We start from the raw sequence: 20,600 nt of genomic DNA, 5'->3' as shown, positions 1-20,600 counted from the left end.
AGTTGAAACACATAGAGGGATTATGATAAACAGGCAGCCCCTCCTTACACATCCCCTGCTGGGATGTGTCTCCAGTCCAGACCTTTTGTCTACATGCCATGACCCAACATAATTAAACACAGCAACAAGGGGGGGAGAAGGGATGTAGCATTACATTACATTATCTCAGTACCATTTTGTATATGTCTTTATCAGCTTAAAGTACATTGTGGAATAAAAGTATATATTTAGCCCAGACGGGCCAATAGGTTTAGGTAGCCAGGAACGACTCCACAAGCCCAGCCACAGATCCCTCGTTTAACGGCTTACGATGAACAAACCGACACAAATGACTGGAGGTGGCATCTTCTCCAGGTGGTGGGAGACGGCAAATAGCCCTCCAAATATCATGTTCTCTGCTGGGCCATAGTCTGTGGGTTGGAGGCGAGCCCACAGCCCCATCCAAAACACGCCAGTGACAGTGGGTTCTGTCACATTTCTCCCCTTTTAAAAACAGAATAACCAGATCCCTGACCCTCAACTGGTCTGGACCTGCGTTAGTCACAAATTCCCACCCCGGGCAAACAGGAAAAGGAAAAGTATGACTCTGGCGCTGGGGAGCAAACTGCACATACGGTCTCCCGTGAATAAAAACAGCCACTTCAGAGTAGGAACAGCTGTTCACACTCCCCTGATCCGGGGCCTGGTTGCAGGTATTGGGGGGAGCTAAATAATCCACTGTTCCGTTGCCAGCACTTCAGCTGGTAGGAAGCTTAGGCTGGTAGTGCTAAGCCGTTGGGGAGGAAAAGTTACTTGATTTTCTCCTGGTGTAGTTATCAACTGCTGTGGAGATATCTTGCAGGGACTATCTCCCGTACTCGCCATTTCTTTTTCTGATGCTGGGCAGAGACCAACAGCACTCTGCCCCGTAGCCAGCACTTCTGCTGGGGGGACATATACAAAGGTAGAGTTCAGCCGCTGGAGAGGGTGAAGGGTATTCTCCCCTCCCGGTTCTGTGACCAACTGCTGGGGCAACTTCTGACAGGGGCTGTCTCCCAAACCCTCCAAAAGCATACTGAGGGCTGGGCAGGGGCCAGCGGCACTCTGCCCCGTAGCCATCGCTTCTGCTGGGGGATAAGCACTGGTAGTGTCCAAGTGCTGGGGAGGGAGAATTGCTTTCTCCACTCCTGGTGGGGATATCTGCTGCTGGGGAAACAGCTCACTGAGGTCATCCCTCGGATCCCCTGGATCTAACTCTGAGGGTGGGCAGAGGCCAGCAGCACTCTGCTCCATTGCCAGCGCTTCTGCTGGGAAGGTGAACACTGGGGTAGTGTCCAATTGCTGGGGAGGTAGAATGGCCTTCTCCACTCCCGGTGGGGATATCCGTTGCTGGGGAAACAGCTCCCGAAGATCATCTCTCCGACTCTCCAGATCCAATTCTGAGGGTGGGCAGAGGCCAGCGGCGCTCTGCTCTGTCGCCAGAGCTTCTGCTGGGGATATAAACACTGGGGTAGGGTCCAAGTGCTTGGGAGGGAGAATTGCTTTCTCCACTCCCAGTGGGAATATCTGCTGCTGGGGAACCAGCTCACTGAGGTCATCCCTCGGTCTCCCTGGATCTAAATCTGAGGGTGGGCAGAGGCCAGCGGCGCTCTGCCTCATAGCCAGCGCTTCTGCTGGGGAACAAGATGCAATACTCTGGACTTGCTGCTGATCACCATCTACCAGCCTTCCAGCACCTGTCTCAACTCCCCCTTCAGAGACTTTTATGCTGTTAGCTTGTCTCGCTGCCTGGGGAACCTCCGATGCGTTCCGGCATTCTAGCACTCGTAGTGCCCTCTGTATCATCGCCGCTTCTTCCATTGAGGTTAGGACTGGAAAACGTAGGGACACCCCTGGCCCCATTTGCTCCGCATCTTCGCGGCTGTCCGCTATTTCTCCCAGACAGTCTAAGGCAACAGGAGCCATGCCAGGCTGCTGATCACCATCAAACAGCCACTTGTAGGCAATCTCGAGCTCCCATTCCTGCTCAACAAGGAACTCCAATTCATTCCTCCAGGTCACATGCCTCTTCTGGGAGGTCCAGCACCTCATCTCGGAAGTCCAGGATGTCTTCCAGCCGCCACTCCTCGATGCTCCCAAAGTCTGGGTCTCCATACATTTTTTGATGGAGCAGCCCCACGCTGCTGTAGCCAATGCCTTCTGTCGGACTGCCATCTGCTGTACCTGGCCACAGTTGAACCGCGAACCACCGGAGGGCTCTATAGCTGGCACCCAATCTCATCTCCTCCCAAACCAATCTCAGAGCTCCGTCTTCCACTCATCTCGCGGTTGTTCCCTGAGGAACACCTCTCGTGCACGGTACTGCGTCCAGTTCATCTCTGTGGAGGAGGAAAGGACCTTGCCCTGATGGTGCCGCTCGTGGCTTAGCGTCTCTTGCCAGAGTTGCCGGCGGATCACATCCTCCAAGCTGAGCATGGTGTGCTCGGTCTCTGGTCCCCGATGTTGCTTCCGCATGCCTTGCAGCCTCCTCCCGAACTCTGCTCTCATGTTGGCTGGTCCCCGTATCGCTCCTCGGTGGCTGCCCGGATCTTGAATCCCGGTGGTGATTTGGATGTCCTGGACTGCAGGAGACGTACCACTGTGACGGATCTTGGATACTCCTGCTGAGCATCTCCACCAGACCTGTGTCTTCTGTCCTCCAAACGCACCCAAAGCCTGCAGATTCGCCATAACCAGCCCTTAACCCCTCAATCACGAGACAAGCCACACAGGCGTTGAGGGTTAAACATGCAGAGCACAAAAACTCCTTATTAAGTTTCAAATATACACTTTAAACACAGTTAGGGGCACTCCCCTTAGCCTTGTCATAGAGGGGGTAGGGGAGAAGGAAGAACCAATGGAAACTCAAAACTTATATACGTATATTCAAACAACTCCAGTTGAAACACATAAAGGGATTATGATAAGCAGGCAGCCCCTCCTTACACATCCCCTGCTGGGATGTGTCTCCAGTCCAGACCTTTTGTCTACATGCCATGACCCAACACAATTAAACACAGCAACAAGGGGGGGGGGGGGGGGGGGGAGAAGGGATGTAACCTTACATTATATTATCTCAGTAACATTTTGTATATGTCTTTATCAGCTAAAAGTACATTGTGGAATAAAAGTATATATTTAACCCAGACGGGCCAATAGGTTTAGGTAGCCAGGAACGACTCCACAAGCCCAGTCACAGATCCCGCGTTCACCCGGTTCCGATGAACAAACCGACACAAATGTCTAGAGGTGGCATCTACTCCAGGTGATGGGAGATGGCAAATAGCCCTCCAAATATCATGTTCTCTGCTGGGCCATAGTCTGTGGGTAGGAGGCGAGCCCACAGCCCCCTCTAAAACACGCAGTGACAGTGGGTTCTGTCACAGATGTCAGGTCAGGTTGCCAAAACCCAACAGGCTCTATCAACCCCTATAGATCGCAAAAACCCAGAAGGGTTCTAGTAGCCTGTATATATGTCAATCCCAGTCTCAAAAATCCAACAGGGTTTTATCAACCTCTATGGATGCCAGATCAGGTTACAGGGTTCTAGCAACCTCTATAGACATCAGTTTAGGTTGCATAAACCCAACAGGTTTGGGCAACCTCTATAGATTTCAGTCCAGGTCACGAAAAACCAACAGGGTTCTATCAACTTCTATATATACGCCAGATCTAGCAACCTCTATGGTTGTCAGGTCAGGTTGCCAAAACCAAACAGGTTCTATCAACCCCTACAGATGTCAGTCCAGGTTACAAAAACACAACAGGACTCTAGCAACTTCTATAGATGTCAGTCCAGGTCGCAAAAATCCAACAGGGTTCTAGCAACCTCTATAGACATGCCTGGGCTGGGCTCAGCCCTTCCTTCTCAAAGCTGGCTGCTCAGCTGTCGGCTAATTGGCAGCTCCTTTCTCTCCACAGTGACTCACCTGTTGATGATATTGTGTTCGTCAGTCCTGCCTTCTTATGCCGTCCAGCCCGGATGATCTCTGCCTTCACCTTGGTCACATCTCTAGCCACTTCTCGACCGGCGCACGCCGATGTACGTAGGAAGAATGGCACGGACAGGCAAATGGGCGTACCTGTACATCCTTTTAAATTTGACGCCGTGTCATCGCGTGCGCGCCGGCTGGGACCACTGTGAGACGGATCGCGGGTCCTGTGGACTGGAACGCCGTGGGGATACCCGCGATCGTCTTATAGGGAGGAAGAACGGGGGGATGCTAATATAAACAAGCATCTCCCCGTTCTGCCTAGTGACAGAGTCACTGATATCTGCTCCCTGTCATCGGGAGCAGAGATCAGTGATGTGTCACACACAGCCATGTCCCCCCCCACAGTTAGAAGCACGCCCCTAGGACACACTTAACCCTTACACTGCCACCTAGCGGTTAACCCCATTCACTGCCAGTGTCATTTACACAGGAATCAGTGCATTTTTATAGCACTGATTGCTAAATAAATGACAATGGTCCCAGAAATGTGTCAAAAATGTCCGGTGTGTCTGCCTTAATGTCGCAGTCATGATAAAAATCGCTGATCGCCGCCATTACTAGTAAAAAAATATATTAATAAAAACGCCATAAAACTATCCCCTATTTTGTAAACACTATAACTTTTGTGCAAAGCAATCAAGAAACGCTTATTGTGATTGTTTTTACCAAAAAATATGTAAAAGAATACATATCGACATAAACTGAGGGAATCAGTTTTTTTTTATACATTTTTGGGGGATATTTATTATAGCAAAATGTAAAAAATAATGTGTTTTTTTTGTTTATAGCGCAAAAAATAAAAACCGCAGAGGTGATCAAATACCACCAAAAGAAAGCTCTATTTGTGGGGGGGGGGAAACGTCACACAACCGTGCAATTGTCAGTTAAAGCGATGCAGTGCCGAATCGCAAAAAAGTGCTCTGGTCTTTGGCCAGCAAAATGGTCTGGGGCTTAAGTGGCTAGAGACGCTCTCCTGTGTTCCTGTTAAACACTTGCTTGGCTGACATTCCTTCTGGCTCCAGATCCTGCTTGCTGTTCCACTACGCTCATCTCTGGCTCCCTGACGTTTTGGCTTGTCTGACTATCCGTTCTGGTTCCTGAACTCTGGCTATGTTTTGACTATGTTTACTCAGTTTACCTTTTTATTATTTTTATTAAACAAGTGTGATTTAACTGTACTCCTGTCTTCATGGTTTCTGACAAGACATCAGTCTAGATTGCATAAACCCAATGGGATCAAGCAACCTCTAGAAATGTCATTCCAGGTTGCAAAAAAAAACCCCAGAAGGATTCTAGTAACTTCTATAGATGTTAGTAAGGCCAAACATGTCCATCTTATGTCCATCCATCCAAAAACTATCACAAATCTCAAAATACAAAACAATAAGGAGCTCTTCTTTTGCTCTTTTGGTACTTTTCATTTAAGCATTAATTCTGGGGGTCTACAGAACTAGTGATGGACGAACTTCCGACGGGACGTTTCGTGAGCGTGAACCGCAAACTTGGCCAAAAGTTTGCGAACCGCAAGGTTTGCGGCGGGCCCCATTGACTTTAATGGCAGGCGAACCTTAAAAACCTCCAGGTCATATTTTCAGCCACAAAATACTTACTAGCTGTGCACACATAGTCCCATAACATGGACACTGACATAACAAAAGTATTAAGTGAATCTGGGATCGACAATGACAAGCATTCTTTTTTTATCTGTGAAATTTTGACAATTCAGGAGTGTATGAAGGCCATGGAAGAGAGGCAAGGTCCAGGCAGGCTATGAAGGGGGTGCAGGAGATGATCAGTGCCACAGTCGGGGTAGCGCAGTCCTGTGCCAGTGTCCCAGTGTGCCAACCTGTGCTTGAGCCCCTCCCTCTGCCCGACCCTTACCCCCACCTATGCAGGGCTCCAGTGGTCCGGAGGTGCCAGCCCGGTGCTGATCCTCAGCCATGGTGCTGGTACTGCCTGCTGATTGGCTTCTCCGCTGCTATCTCCCTCACTGTCTGAAACCAGCACCGTGATAGAGACTGAGCACCGGCACCAGTACCATGATAGAGAGCACTGACACCAGCACTGTGATAGAGAGCACTGACACCAACACCGAGATAGAGAGCACTGACACCAGCACCGTGGTAAAGAGCACTGACTCCAGCAAAGTGATAGAGAGCACTGTCACCAGCACCGTGATAGAGAGCACTGAGACCACACTGACCAGCACTGACAGCACACCAGCACCGAGATAGAAAGAGAGCACTGACACCAGCACCGAGATAGAGAGTGTGGTGGAGATTTTTGGTGGAGATTTTTGAAATATAATATTTATAGCAAGGAGCTTAAAGGAAACCAGTCTGAATGTATAATTTAATATTTTCAGGTTTATGTGTGTATGTGAGCACAGGTTTTAATACAGAAATGTCTCCTATCTCATGGGAACCATTGAACGTCCCCAGGTGTTCAGTGTATCCCCTTTTGTGTTCCCAATCATCTGTGCAGACAGTGAGGCTCCATCTCCCCAGGGGACATTAACATGCTAATGTCGGAACTGTTTGGGCTTAAGGATCAAAGGAGGTGGTTCATTAATTGTTAGACGAAGTGGCCCCGGACGTTCAGGCCTGATCTATGGACATTTCTGGGAGCTTGAGAATTAGCCAATCAGAGTGTGAGCCATCCTGAACCAATCGGCATTTAGACTTGAGAATCAGCCAATCAGAGGTTGATGCGAACTCAGAGCCAATGGGTGCATTCCATCTTCTGATTGGCCGAGAATGCATATAAAATAGGGCAAGAGTTAGCTGATGGGGCTCTTGAGTTCCAGACCATGAGGGACGACAGGATGTCCATGTAATGTATCTCTCTCTCTCTCTCTCAGGACTTGTCTTGAGATATTGATAAATATATTGAAAGTGTATGTCTATTGTAACCATATGGCCTAAATTATCTTTGCAGCCTGAGCAACATGGTACTTGTAACTTCACTTGAGTTATATGATAAGTTCTAATTATTCTAAAGTTTCTTTTCTGTATAAATAAATGTAATTGTTTATCTTTTCGCACTGTTATCATTCATTTTTATTCTTATGTAGACAAAGGTTTAATCACTGATTTCTTGTATCGCTAATCATTTAAGTGAGATATAAAAATAGCCTTAACAAATGGTGCCCTGTGTGAGGAAGCTTAACGTTTGAGCGAATTGGGATCTTGTATGTGGAGGACAAGACAAACTCCAGAAGCGGTAAGAATTTTTATGTCATTGTTTGTGTGTCTGTCTTCCCTGTAGGACCATTAAACTATCAAGCTTCTTTGAACATTTTTTTATATTTATATAACCTTTTGTCTGTACTAATACTTTAATGAGACTGATTTTGAATAATGAGCATATATAAAATTAAATTGTACGTGCGAATAATGGTGAAATTTGGAATCTTTGAGACAGTGGAAAAGGATATGTGCCTGTGCCAAAAAGCAATTTCAGTTGGCCCTTTGAATGAGATTAGGCCAACCATTGTGATGTGGACACACACCGGTGGGCATAGAGCTGTGTTTCCACTTGTGCAACTCCAAAGTCGCATGATTTAGAGTGACTGTGCGGTGCGACTTTGGTGTGGCTTTGAATGCGACTTTGATCCAAATTTACACTCTGGGTCGGAGTCGCATCCGGAGTCACACAGGAGTGGTGCAGGTACCTTTTCATAGTCATTGCAGCTTTGAGTCGCATAGATTGGGACTGGTGCTATTGAAATCAATGGGCTGCGACTTGTAATGCGACTTTGTGTCCAAAGTCGCATGGCAAATTGCATTAGTGGAAACAGAGCCTAGGTCGCATGGAATTATCTTGTGTGTATGAATTGGGGCTGCAACTGACGATTGTTTTCATAATCGATTGGTTGGCCAATTTTTTTATTTATTTTTCTCGATTAATCGGTTGATAGCCTTGGGGAGAGCAAGGTGTATGATTTGGTTAAAATGTGGGGTTTGAAGAAAGAGGCGGTTTGTTCTTAAATATCTCTATGCAGTGGTGAATGTAAATAACCATCTATATGGTTAGGGAACAGAGTGGCAGACAGAGGATGTATACTCTGTTTACTGTTTAATTCTTCCTTCAAGAAGGATGTCATTTTGGGAGCGTTCGTTACATTTTTTTGGTCGGATCGATGTTAACTTTCAACTACAGTGATGGGAAGATTTGGAGATAATAGGGAACTTCTTGGTCAAAGGAATTTTTTGGCGGTGTTTTTCGTTCAGAAATTACGTTGATTTTAAAAACAGGATGTTAAAAAACAAGTTACATTTCAAACATTCAGCAAACGTACATGGATTTTTCGTCAATGTTTTCTCGTCTGAGAGTTGATCTGGGTGGCCAGCATGAAGCTTGGTGCATGCCTATGCAGTTTGCTTTTGATCTGTTTCTGCAGTGCTTTTTGCTGTGCGTTTTTGATTTTCATGCATGTGATTTTGCTGCGATTTGCATTTTCTTTTGGCCAGTTTGTTGTAGGTCAGATTGGAGGACACGGGTTGCTGCAGGGGCGCATTGCATGCTTTTCTGCAGCCTCTCCATTAAAGTGTGTTGAACCAAAAAGGCACCTTTTTGCGTTGAGGGAGGAGTCCCTGACTCTTTCCAGGTATCCTGCGGCTGAAGAGAGCATAGATGTGAATGTGTCTCATGGGAAGCCATGTAGGTGAACTGTGGTGCTTTTCTGCAGGAAGCACCAGAGGGAGAGGGCACATGGGGGTGAGCCAGGTCTAGGACATTTGTTAACATAATGGTGTTGAGGAGGCTAGGGGTGGCCCTTTGCGTTGCAGGAGGAGCAGATAGTCACTACTATAAGGGGTTAATTTTTACTGTAGAACTGTGAAAGTGTTGTTTTTTTGTACAATAGAAGGCTCATTTTGTTTCTTTAACCCCATTATGTTACTGGCCGATTGACCGATTTGTGAAGGTAGTAGTCGATTGATTTCATGGCCGATTGGTTGTCGATTAGTTGTTTCAGCCCTAGTATGAATCTGTCTTTTTGTAAACTGCTAACTGTGGATGGTGAGCTTTGTAATTAGACCTGTAAACATTGTAAATGCTACAAATCCTATTGAAATTAGGTGTGCCTCAGTGGACGGCCTCCTGTACTACAAGCATCAGGGTTCTGATTATCCAAGTTTGTGCTAATCATTGAGATAACAGAAGTACTAGCCCTTCATTAAGCATTTCTTTTAGAATACTTCAGAAAAGTCCATGGGGGAGATTGAACTATTATAGTTTGGATAATCTCCAGGCTAATTTTTTTGAAGGACTATAGTCAGAACAGGGAACATTTGGAATAGTACGCTAGCAGCCCGCACAGGCCATGTACAATAATCGGAGATGCGGGGCCGGTTATAGTGATAAAGGCGCAAACCATAACCGCTCCAAAAAGTAAAGTGCCGGGTTCTCTGTACGCAGAGCCCGAGAAAAAAAAAAACTGTTCTGACAAGTAGTGAAAAAAAAAGCAGCAACGGTGACAGGGGCGGGGCCTGTCAACCCAATTCTTGGCCAGAGAGTAGCTACCTCTGGGTTAAAGACAACCTGTATAAAGGTTGGGGGAATCAAGGTCCATCATCCATAAAGGATGGGTAATCGAATCACTTCAAAGAGGGCGTCTAACCGTGGGGACATTCGGAGTAGTACGCTAGCAGCCCGCACAGGCCGAGGTACAATAATCGGAGATGCGGGGCCGGTTATAGTGATAAAGGCGCAAACCATAACCGCTCCAAAGGTAAAGTGCCAGGTTCTCTGTACGCAGAGCCCGAGAAACCCTACCACGTGACCCCGAAGGAAGAGAGGATAGATAAATACGGGCCTTGGGTTATATATGCAAGATTGGGATCGTTGGACTGTAAAGAGGTATTCTAAGAAACCTAATGTACGGGAAGATCTGTACCATGCTCATCACACTAAGATGACCAACCATAGGACTTCAGCTGCCCAGGAGATAACAGAGCAAGGGATTTGGGTATGTCTGAATTCAGGGGGACATCCTCCACACTTAAGGTATGTACCAACAACGTTCCATCCCTGGTGTTTCTGCAAGAATAAATCCCGGGAAGGTAAGAGTTTTTTATTGCCCCCTTACAGGCGGAGAAGGGGCTAATGAAATGGGATGGATCTCTGAAAGAATTTCAAACTTACCAAACAGATGTTATGGGTTTAACAAGAAGTACAGGCTATGATAGAAAACATGTTAATAGGTGTGATATCTAGAGATCATCTTTGACCTAATTGTGTGAGTGTGGGTGTGGAGTATGCAATATAGATTGTGTCGTGTGAAGTTTGTTCTCAGCTGCTGACAGCCCACCCAAATGACCCCCCTTCTGTCTGACCAGGTCAGTGAGAATGTAAAGCAAACTGTATTGACATGCAAATGACCTGAGCCAAGATTTTTACTAATGAATTGAAAAGGTGCATTTACTAAATTGTGTTTGTTTTCCAGAGAAGACAGTTCTGCGAGAGGAAATGGTACCCCTGAAAGGTTTATTACAAGTTGAAAATTTTTTCTTTCTCACCATGGTGAATACATTTTTTGGGGGGGAATTATTGGTATACCATTAAACAAAAATCCACGTGGTATTAATATGTACTAAGTAATACATATTAATAATGAGTTGAGCTCAACAATTTTTTGATATTTTAAAAAAGTGCACTATTTATGTAATGCAATGTGATGTATATTGGTTTCACATGCTAATGTCTTATCACAGGTATATAACCAGTGTTTTTTTTCAGGAAAAAAAAAATGGAATGTTTATTACTAAATTTTAAATTTTAACTAAAGAATATCACTGTCACCATAGACAATTTTTTTTCTTTTTCCTGGTTTCAGCACCAATATCTAGTGGATGCTTCTATTTGTCAGGCCAATCAGCTGTGTTTCGGACTACCTAAGTGTGGTACACCCTGGAGTCCATCTTGTTCTGATGGTTTGAGTCTGGACAGCCTCAGATGACTGGTACTGATGAGTGCTGGAGAAAGGAAGGTGTTGTGCTATGTGAAAAGACAACAATACTGGCACAGGAGGGGATCATGTCCAATGGAGGCCGGAGTAGTGTCCCAACTGGTCCTAAGCAAAGTTAAAAATAATCAAGACCTGAGACAAGGGTATTGGTGCTGGTATCGAACGTCCAGTGATGCCCTATTTTCTGCATACGAGTTGAACTGTTCTCAGCATGGTACACTACCTCAGGGAGTCTATTGCACATCTTCCCCTGTCCTGGTAATAGATATAGCAGGGACAAAAGGGCGGACCCCTATTACCCCAGAGAAAAGGTTTTATAAAAAAAAAACTGACATCCCCTATTGAAACTTCCATTGGGATTCGGGAGGAGTTAAGAGTTAAAAGTTGGGTAGTTTGGGCAACAGAATTTAGAAAGTGCCAACAGTCTGTGCAGGGCATAAATAGAAGGGCCCTGCTCAAAGGGTTTATGATCTAAGGAGAGAAGGGTGATACAAAAAAAATATATATATATAATAATAGCGGCTGGGAATATGGAGCTGGCTGAGGTAACATTTTAGGTGGAGGCGGGGTAGGCTTCCTGTAATAAAAGTTTTTTTAGGGATCACCTAGTGGTGGTCAGGGTAGGAGCTGGTTGGACATGTGGGGATGGTGGAGTTCCAGAGGTCTGGAGCGGTCCTGATTTGGGTGAGCTCACAATCAAGAAAAAATTTATCTAAATATCTCCAACTAAGGTTTCTTGATGGGAAAAGTTTATTCAGGTACCATCTTAGGGCCACAGCTTTTAGTAAACTCCACCCTGTTGCTGTCCTGATGTGGGTAGCTATTAAGAGACTGATGTAGAGTATTGTGCGCATTTAAAAGAGGACCATTGAACTATATTTTTTCTCTTTTTGTAAATTTTGGGAAAAAGCCTCTAAGAAACTTTGAGCAACACAGTGCAGTTGGGTTTGACTAGATTCTAAAAGTTTTTTGGCAACCATTGTTTTATTCTCTCCTTTTTTTAATATTCTTTTTGCACCCGACTTGTAAATTTTTAGTGACAGTGATCCGGTTCACCTGTTGATCACTAATATGGGAGAGGAGTTACCTATTTTTATTCTTTTGTTCCTCTTTATTTTAAATTTTTTGCTAAGTTGCTGCGGTAACAGCGGCAATGTATCATTTTTCAAGGCACTTTTTAATAATTTTTCAGGACAGTTATATATTGTTAGTTTGTTTTTTTATGAATGCAGATTCAATGTTCTTTGACATCTGGGTTGAAGTAGCATTAAACCTGTATGTGTTCTTTTTTATTTTTTTGCTTATTTGATTTTTTTTCCTCTTCTTTCTTGTTCCTACTTTCTTTATTTCATATTCTTATCTTTAATTACTTTAGGTGATGGTACCAGTCCATTAGCTGATAATGTTCTTCTATATCTTTAAAAGTAAATGTATTAGTCTTCTGGAACTCTTGTTTGAATAGCAGAGACGATCTGTGAATTGGAAGGCTTTACCGTTTCTGCCTTACTTAATGTAATTCTACTTCCTGCTTTAACCTGAGCCCCACGAGCAGGTGTGGTGAACCCAGGGACCTGGCAATAACAGGCAGTGTTGACTATCCCTACCATCAGGGGCCATGGATGATACTGGCTGTTGCTTGGACTCTGTTCCCTCTGGGGAGCCCACTATACTCATCCACATTAGACTCCTTATAAGTATTAAGTCTCAATAGCCAACCCACTGCTCCTGTTTGGCATTCCTCCACTATCTGTACACTGACATTCTCCTTTTTTTTGTTGTTTTCTGTATTCATGCACGACTGTCCGGAGGCCCGCCAAACCACCACCAGAAGACAACCTTGAGACAAGTCATCTCTTGAGACAAATGTGCAACAAATAAGACTCTCCTGAACTGTCCTTCACCATGCTGAAAAGTGCTGTCTCGTGGTTCGATCCAATTGGAGCAACCATTACACGGTCTTGCCAAGTTACAGGACCAGATATGTCAGAATCCCGCTATCAATGTTGGAGTTATGCTCTTCCAAGGCAGAGCGGCGATAAAACATTGCAGTACAGACACTCATGGTTTGGATGTGAAGTCTCAAGGGCACCAGGATTTCTTTGCTGTCTCAAGCAAGCCTACATGGAGGAGTTCCAGCGTTTTCAAGAAAGAAAGAGGAGGCTGTGGTGGTGGTGGGGAAGGATTGGGGCTTCTGGGCTGTTGTGGGTGGGTACAAAATCACTGAAGGAGGATATAAGTTCAAGAATGAACTTCAGGGGGAACTGTGGTGGACTGACACCAGCACCGAGATAGAGAGTGTGGTGGAGATTTTTGAAATATAATATTTATAGCAAGGAGCTTAAAGGAAACCAGTCTGAATGTATGACTTAATATTTTCAGGTTTATGTGTGTATGTGAGCACAGGTTTTAATACAGAAATGTCTCCTATCTCATGGGAACCATTGAACGTCCCCAGGTGTTCAGTGTATCCCCTTTTGTGTTCCCAATCATCTGTGCAGACAGTGAGGCTCCATCTCCCCAGGGGACATTAACATGCTAATGTCGGAACTGTTTGGGCTTAAGGATCGAAGGAGGTGGTTCATTAATTGTTAGACGAAGTGGCCCCGGACGTTCAGGTCTGATCTATGGACATTTCTGGGAGCCAATCAGAGTGTGAGCCATCCTGAACCAATTGGCATTTAGAGTTGAGAATCAGCCAATCAGAGGTTGATGCGAACTCAGAGCCAATGGGTGCGTTCCATCTTCTGATTGGCCGAGAATGCATATAAAATAGGGCAAGAGTTAGCTGATGGGGCTCTTGAGTTCCAGACCATGAGGGACGACAGGATGTCCATGTAACGTATACCTCTCTCTCTCCCTCTCTCTCTCTCTCTCTCTCTCTCTCTCTCTCTCTCAGGACTTGTCTTGAGATATTGATAAATATATTGAAAGTGTATGTCTATTGTAACCATATGGCCTAAATTATCTTTGCAGCCTGAGCAACATGGTACTTGTAACTTCACTTGAGTTATATGATAAGTTCTAATTATTCTAAAGTTTCTTTTCTGTATAAATAAATGTAATTGTTTATCTTTTCGCACTGTTATCGTTCATTTTTATTCTTATGTAGACAAAGGTTTAATCACTTATTTCTTGTATCGTTAATCATTTAAGTGAGATATAAAAATAGCCTTAACAAGAGAGAGCACTGACACCAGCACCGTGATAGAGAGCACTGAGACCACACCAGCACCGAGATAGAGAGCATCGACACCATACCAGCACTGTGATAGAGAACATTGACACCACACCAGAACTGAGATCGAGAGCACTGACACCAGCACTGATACCAGTAACTCGCTGCGGGACCCAAAAATTTGACACTGCTCAACCTCTTCAAACAGGAGAGTAAGGGCATATAGTACGGTGTGCTTTTTTTGTACAAGAAAGTGAGCCAAAGGTAGAAAAAAGGTCAGTGTGCTAGATTATATAAATCGTTTATAGAGTTATGCATATACATGGTCTACTGGTCACGTGTTGAATTCCTCCGAGATCCATGCCTCATTCATTTTTATAAATGTGAGGTAGTCAACACTGTCGTGAGCTAGGTCGAGTGTGCTTATCGGTTTCGATCCCCCTTGCTGCGCTGAATGTCCTTTCGGACAGGACACCGGACGAGGGGTAAGCCAACAGTTCCATTGCAAATTGGGCAAGCTCTGGCCAGAGGTCAAGCCTGCCCACCCAGTAGTCCAGGGGTTCATCACTTCTCAAAGCGTCCACATCGGCCGTTAACCTGATGTAGTCGGACACCTGTCCCCCCCCTGGGAATTCATCCAGCATTGCGACTTCCTCATCTTCCTGCTCCTCCATGGCTTGATCAATGACACGACGCAATGCACGCTCCATAAAGAAGGCATAAGGTACGATGTCACTGATGGCACCATGGCTGCGACTGACCAGTTTGGTGATCTCCTCAAATGGCCGCAGAAGTCTGCATACGTCGCGCATGAGCAGCCACTGGCGCGGTGAGAAAAAACCAAGCTCCCCAGAACCTGTTCTGCCGCAGAGTTTGTACAGGTAGTCGTTAATTGCACGTTTCTGCTGGAGTAGCCTATCAAGCATATAGAAGGTTGAGTTCCATCGCGTAGGGCAATCGCAAATAAGACATCTGACCTGCAGATTATGTCGCCGCTGAATGTCAGCAAGGCGAGCCATGGCCGTGTAAGATCTTCTGAAATGGGCCGAGATTTTCCTTGCCTGCCGCAAGATGTCCTGGACCGCAGGGTATTTGACAACGAATCGCTGCACAACCAAGTTTAAGACGTGTGCCATGCATGGCACGTGTGTAATTTTGCCCTGTTTCAATGCGCTAAGCAGACTGGCACCATTGTCACACACCACTTTACCAATTGTTAAATTGAGCGATGTTAGCCACTGATCTGCCTGTAAACGCAAAGTTTAAAGGAGTGCAGGGCCAGTGTAGCTCTTGGCTTCCAGGCACAACAGACGCAGCACAGCATGGCAACGTCTCACCTGACATGTCGAATAGGTCCTGGAGATCTTGCGCAGCGCAGCGGAAGAGACGCTAGCAGCGGAAGAGGAGGAGTCAGCCAAGGAGGAGAGGGAGGATGGAGTAGGAGGAGGAGAAGAAGAGGCAGGCCTGCATGCAATCTGTGGCGGTAAAACCAAATCTACACGGGTGCCACGGGTTACATGCTTGATGGGCGTCAGAAGGTTCACCCAGTGGGCAGTAAAAGTTAAAAACCTTCCCTGCCCGTGTTTGCTAGACCACGTGTCTGTGGTCAGATGTATCTTGGCACCGACACTGTGTGCCAGAAATACATTCACTTGCCGCTGAACATGGCCATATAGCTCTGGGATGCCCTTCTGTGAGAAATACTTCCTTCCTGGGACCTTCCATTGTGGTGTTCCAATGACCACCAATTTTCGAAAGGCCTCCGAGTCCACCAGTTTATATGGCAGTAGTTGGCGGGCTATCAGTCCTAAAAAAGCCAGAGGTCAACCGTTGGGGAAGAGGGTTATCCGGCGTCATCATTTTTTTACGCTCGAACATTTAGCCCACGGAAGCCTGCCTTTTTCCAGAAAAACGTGAGGACGGCATGATGGAAGGTGGAGTGGAGGACAATTCTGAGGAGAGAGGAGAAGGAGAAGTAGAAGACAAGGCTGGATGGGGAGAGCCTGGAGTGTGGCTTTGTGGGTTCCGTTGCTCCCACTAGGCTCGGTGATGGCAGCTCATGTGCCTTCTTAAGGCGGTCTTCCCTAGGTGAGTGTTGGGCTTACCATGACATATGCGTTGACTGCAAAGGCTGCAGATGGCAACACTATTGTCAGCAGCGTACACGTTAAAAAAAAAAATATATATATATATAGCACCCAGCTTCAATCTGTTGTTTTAGGGGGCCACTGGTCTATCCCACCAGTTATAATACTTTTTTCTAATTGCGTTTGTCACTCTTTGTAGTATCACTGCAGAACCGCTCAGCAGTCACAATGCTGCACAGTGGAAATGCACTATACTATGCTTTCTATATTTGAAAGTATTTTATACGTGTATTACACCCCTATATACTGTACACCAATACCAGTCCTTAAAAGGACCTTTGTGGACCTAATAGTATCTAGCTAGTAGCTAGTGAATTGCAGACTGTCCCTGCTCTAAACACCAAACTGTCCCTCCCTACACTGAGAAACGACAGCTGCAGAATCGGTCAGCAACACTGCATACAGTGGACTATAATATGCTTTCTATATTTGAAAGAAAGTATATTATACGTGTATTACAACCCTATATACTGTACACCTATACCAGTCCTTAAAAGGACCTTTGTGGACCTAGTAGTAGCTAGCTAGTAGCTAGTGAATTGCAGACTGTCCCTGTTCCAAACACCAAACTGTCCCTCCCTACACTGAGAAATGACAGCTACGGAATCGGTCAGCACTCAGCAGTACAGCAGTGAAGTATAATATGCTTTCTATATTTGAAAGAAAGTATATTATACGTGTACAACCCTATATACTGTACACCTATACCAGTCCTTAAAAAAAACCTTTGTGGACATAGTAGCTAGTGAATTGCAGACTGTCCCTGCTCCAAACACCAAACTGTCCCTCAGTCCCTACACTGATAAAAGAAAGCAGCAGAAGCTGTCAGCACTCAGCAGCACAGCAGTCAAGTATAATATGCTTTCTATATTTGAAAGAAAGTATATTATACGTGTACAACCCTATATACTGTACACCTATACCAGTCCTTAAAAGGACCTTTGTGGAAGTAGTAACTAGTGAATTGCAGACTGTCCCTGCTCCAAACACCAAACTGTCCCTCAGTCCCTACACTGATAAAAGACAGCTGCAGAATCGGTCAGCACTCAGCAGCACAGCAGTGAAGTATAATATGCTTTCTATATTTGAAAGAAAGTATATTATATGTGTATTACAACCCTATATACTGTACACCTTTACCAGTCCTTAAAAGGACCTTTGTGGACCTAGTAGTAGCTAGCTAGTAGCTAGTGAATTGCAGACTGTCCCTGCTCCAAAAACCAAACTGTCCCTCCCTACACTGAGAAATTACAGCTACGGAATCGGTCAGCACTCAGCTCAGCAGCCCAGCAGTGAAGTATAATATGCTTTCTATATTTGAAAGAAAGTAAATTATACGTGTACAACCCTATATACTGTACACCTATACCAGTCCTTAAAAGGACCTTTGTGGACCTAGTAGCTAGTGAATTGCAGACTGTCCCTGCTCCAAACACCAAACTGTCCCTCAGTCCCTACACTGATAAAAGAAAGCAGCAGAATCGGTCAGCACTCAGCAGCACAGCAGTGCACCATAATATGCTTTCTATATTTGAAAGAAAGTATATTATAAGTGTATTACAACCCTATATACTGTACACCTATACCAGTCCTTAAAAGGACTTTTGTGGACTTAATAGTAATAGCTAGTGATTAAACTGACTGTCCCTGCTCCACACAGCGTCCTTTCCCTAAACTGACAAACGACAGAATGTAAAATGGCCGCCAGATCAGGTCTAATTATAAGGTAGGGGGTATGTCCAATTGTCCATGTGCTAAAATGTCTCAATTGACTGTCCTGTACCCCATGATGGATGTGTCATGGGTCAAAGTTCTTCCCAATGTAAACGCATATGTCCGCCGTGCGAACAGCGCCAGAAGTCCACCGGTTTGGCTAATCGCGAACGAGCAAAATTCACCGCAAACCAACCGCCGGACGAACAGCAAGGCCATCTCTATACAGAACCATTAAAAAGCAAAGCAAGTGACACATAACAGGTTCTCTTTGCTTCACCACACACATTTTGTACTACCTGGTTTACAGATGAGAAGGACGCCTACTAGTCCAGAGTTTATGTCATAAGATGTATTACTGTGAGAGTGATAGGCAGAAGTGATGCAAGGTGGGTCAGACTCCACAGGCCCATAGCCTTCTGGGATATCCCAGGTATATATGTATTCCTGTCCAGGTGGAATAGCGTCATCCGCCTTTTCCAGTTTGTTGGTTCCATCTTCATATCCAGCACCTAAAAAAAAAATTCAGTTCAGGCAAAAGTGGAAGATGTAGAAATATAAAATACGTAACAACATTTACTTATCAGATTCATGTACTGAAAATGTTGTACCAAACTTTGGTATCAAAATTATCGTAAATTGACAATCATATAATAAAATTGTAAAATTGTTACATTGTTTCATATGATATTGCAGGCAGCACAATAATATATTCATGCTCCTGAGGAAGTAGATTTAAAGTTGTTCTAAAGCCTCAAGGTTTTGTTAACCCCTTGGTGCCGCCCCTTTAAGGGGTTTGCTGTACCGGGAGGCGGGCGGAGCTTATGGCCACGTGACCGGCGTGATTGGCTGTCACGGTGTTCACACGATCGGATAAACTTTCCATGAGCCGCGAGTAACTGTGCCGGGAGCGCGCAAGGCACACACTCATAGCACAGCGCTGTCGGTGCTAACGCATGCAGTAGAGCTGCGGCTCTCCTGGCTTTGTCTCTCCTCCTGATACAGGTCGATAGCAGCGGGAGCCATTGGCTCCCACTCCTGTCAACCAACTCCAGTGACAAAAAAGGGGGCGGGGCTAAGTCCTGCTGTCTGTGTCTATGGTGGCAGCGGGGCTCGGGAGCGAGCCTGAATGAGTGGAATCAGTTTCGTCTTGGGGGCACGAGCAGGAGCAAGGAGTGGGGGTCCCAGAGAAAAGGAGGATCAGGGCCGCTCTCTGCACACAGCAGGTAAGTATGGACATGTTTGTTGATTTTTTTTACATTTCCCTCACAACCACTTTTACTGTTGAAATGCGTTGAGAAAGCTCCCCTTTCCACATGACCACCTATGGATGCAAATACGTGAGGCAAAGTCCTCTTATAGAAATTCCTCTCAAGCATGCATTAAAATTCATGGATTAAAATAAGATGGAATTGGGAAGCTGCAGAAGCCTCTTTTGAACAAAAAAAATGCATTCAAGTGGCTGCCCTATGTATGACATGCAGAAATGCATGTAAACTGCGCACAAAAAAACTCAAGTGGGAACGCATGTGATGATTGGGTGGGCCTTAATACTTCCAATTGTCAATATACAATTTAAAAAATAAATTTTGGTACGTTTTAGGATAACCCACTACTTGCTAGGGTGCTTGCGTAGGAATGCTCATCCAGAAAGCCTAATGAAAAACCATAGCAAAGCCACGGTGCACCAACGGCTCCAAGTGTATTAATAACGAAGAGCGGCCTCTGCCCTAGCAAATACTAAAGACCACAAAACCAACGCGTTTCGTCCTGCCCACCAACGCATTTCGTCCTGTCATTGGTCGTAACATAAAGTATACGGTCCTATCGGTGGCTGGGCAGAAAGTCAAGTGAGGGCAACATAGCCCTCACTTGGCTCTATCCCCTTGGAGGACCGGAGCGACCTCTTATGTCACGTCCAGTTCTCGGCCATTAACTTTATTAAATTTTTTTTACATTACATTTTAATTTTTTTTAGCTTATAAAGAATAATGAGAGATTTGGGATCTTTTTGACCACAGATCTCACAATAAAGAGGACCTTCTATACTTATTTCATTTACAAGGGGTGTTTACATGACTTGTAATAAAAATAAAAGTGATTCAAAAAAATTGAAATTAAAAAAGTGTAAAAATAGAAAGTAAAATAAGGGAAAAAAAATTATAGAGCCTCTATCCCTCTGAGCTCACGTGCAGAAGCGAACGCATATGTAAACCGTTCATACCGTGTTCAAACCGTACATGAGAGGTATCGCCGCGATCATTAGAGCAAGAGCAATAATTAGCACTAGACCTCCTCTGTAACTCTAAACAGATAACCTGTAAAAAAAAAATGTTATGTGTTGCCTATGGAGAATTTTAGGTACCGTACTTTGTCACCATTCCATGACTGTACGCACTTTTAAAGAATGACATGTTAGGCATCTATTTACTTGGCGTTACATCATCTTTCACATTACACAAAAATTGGGCTTTACTGTTTTTTTGTTGTTTTTTTTTTATTTATTAACCACTTGCCAACCAGCCGCCATCATTATACTGCGGCAGGTCGGCTTGTTCCCGCAAACCGCCGTAGCTGTACAT

At 45.0% G+C, this 20,600-nt stretch overlaps 1 protein-coding gene across 1 annotated transcript in view; it reads right to left on the bottom strand.

Moving 5' to 3' along the window:
* Positions 1 to 20,600, bottom strand: part of F8 (coagulation factor VIII) — a 278,437-nt gene that overhangs the window by 218,840 nt on the left and 38,997 nt on the right. Inside the window, exon 4 of the mRNA XM_077465186.1 lies at positions 18,318 to 18,530. Within this exon, the coding sequence (XP_077321312.1) occupies positions 18,318 to 18,530 (213 nt within the window). The remainder of the gene's footprint in view (positions 1 to 18,317; positions 18,531 to 20,600) is intronic.

This window comes from Lithobates pipiens, unplaced genomic scaffold (assembly GCF_037356315.1).
Source record: "Lithobates pipiens isolate NorthernLeopardFrog02 unplaced genomic scaffold, aLitPip1_a1.2 Scaffold_1, whole genome shotgun sequence".
Lineage (NCBI taxonomy): Eukaryota > Metazoa > Chordata > Amphibia > Anura > Ranidae > Lithobates > Lithobates pipiens.
The sequence above is the reverse complement of the archived record's forward strand: the minus strand, read 5'-3'. Positions and strand labels throughout refer to the sequence as shown.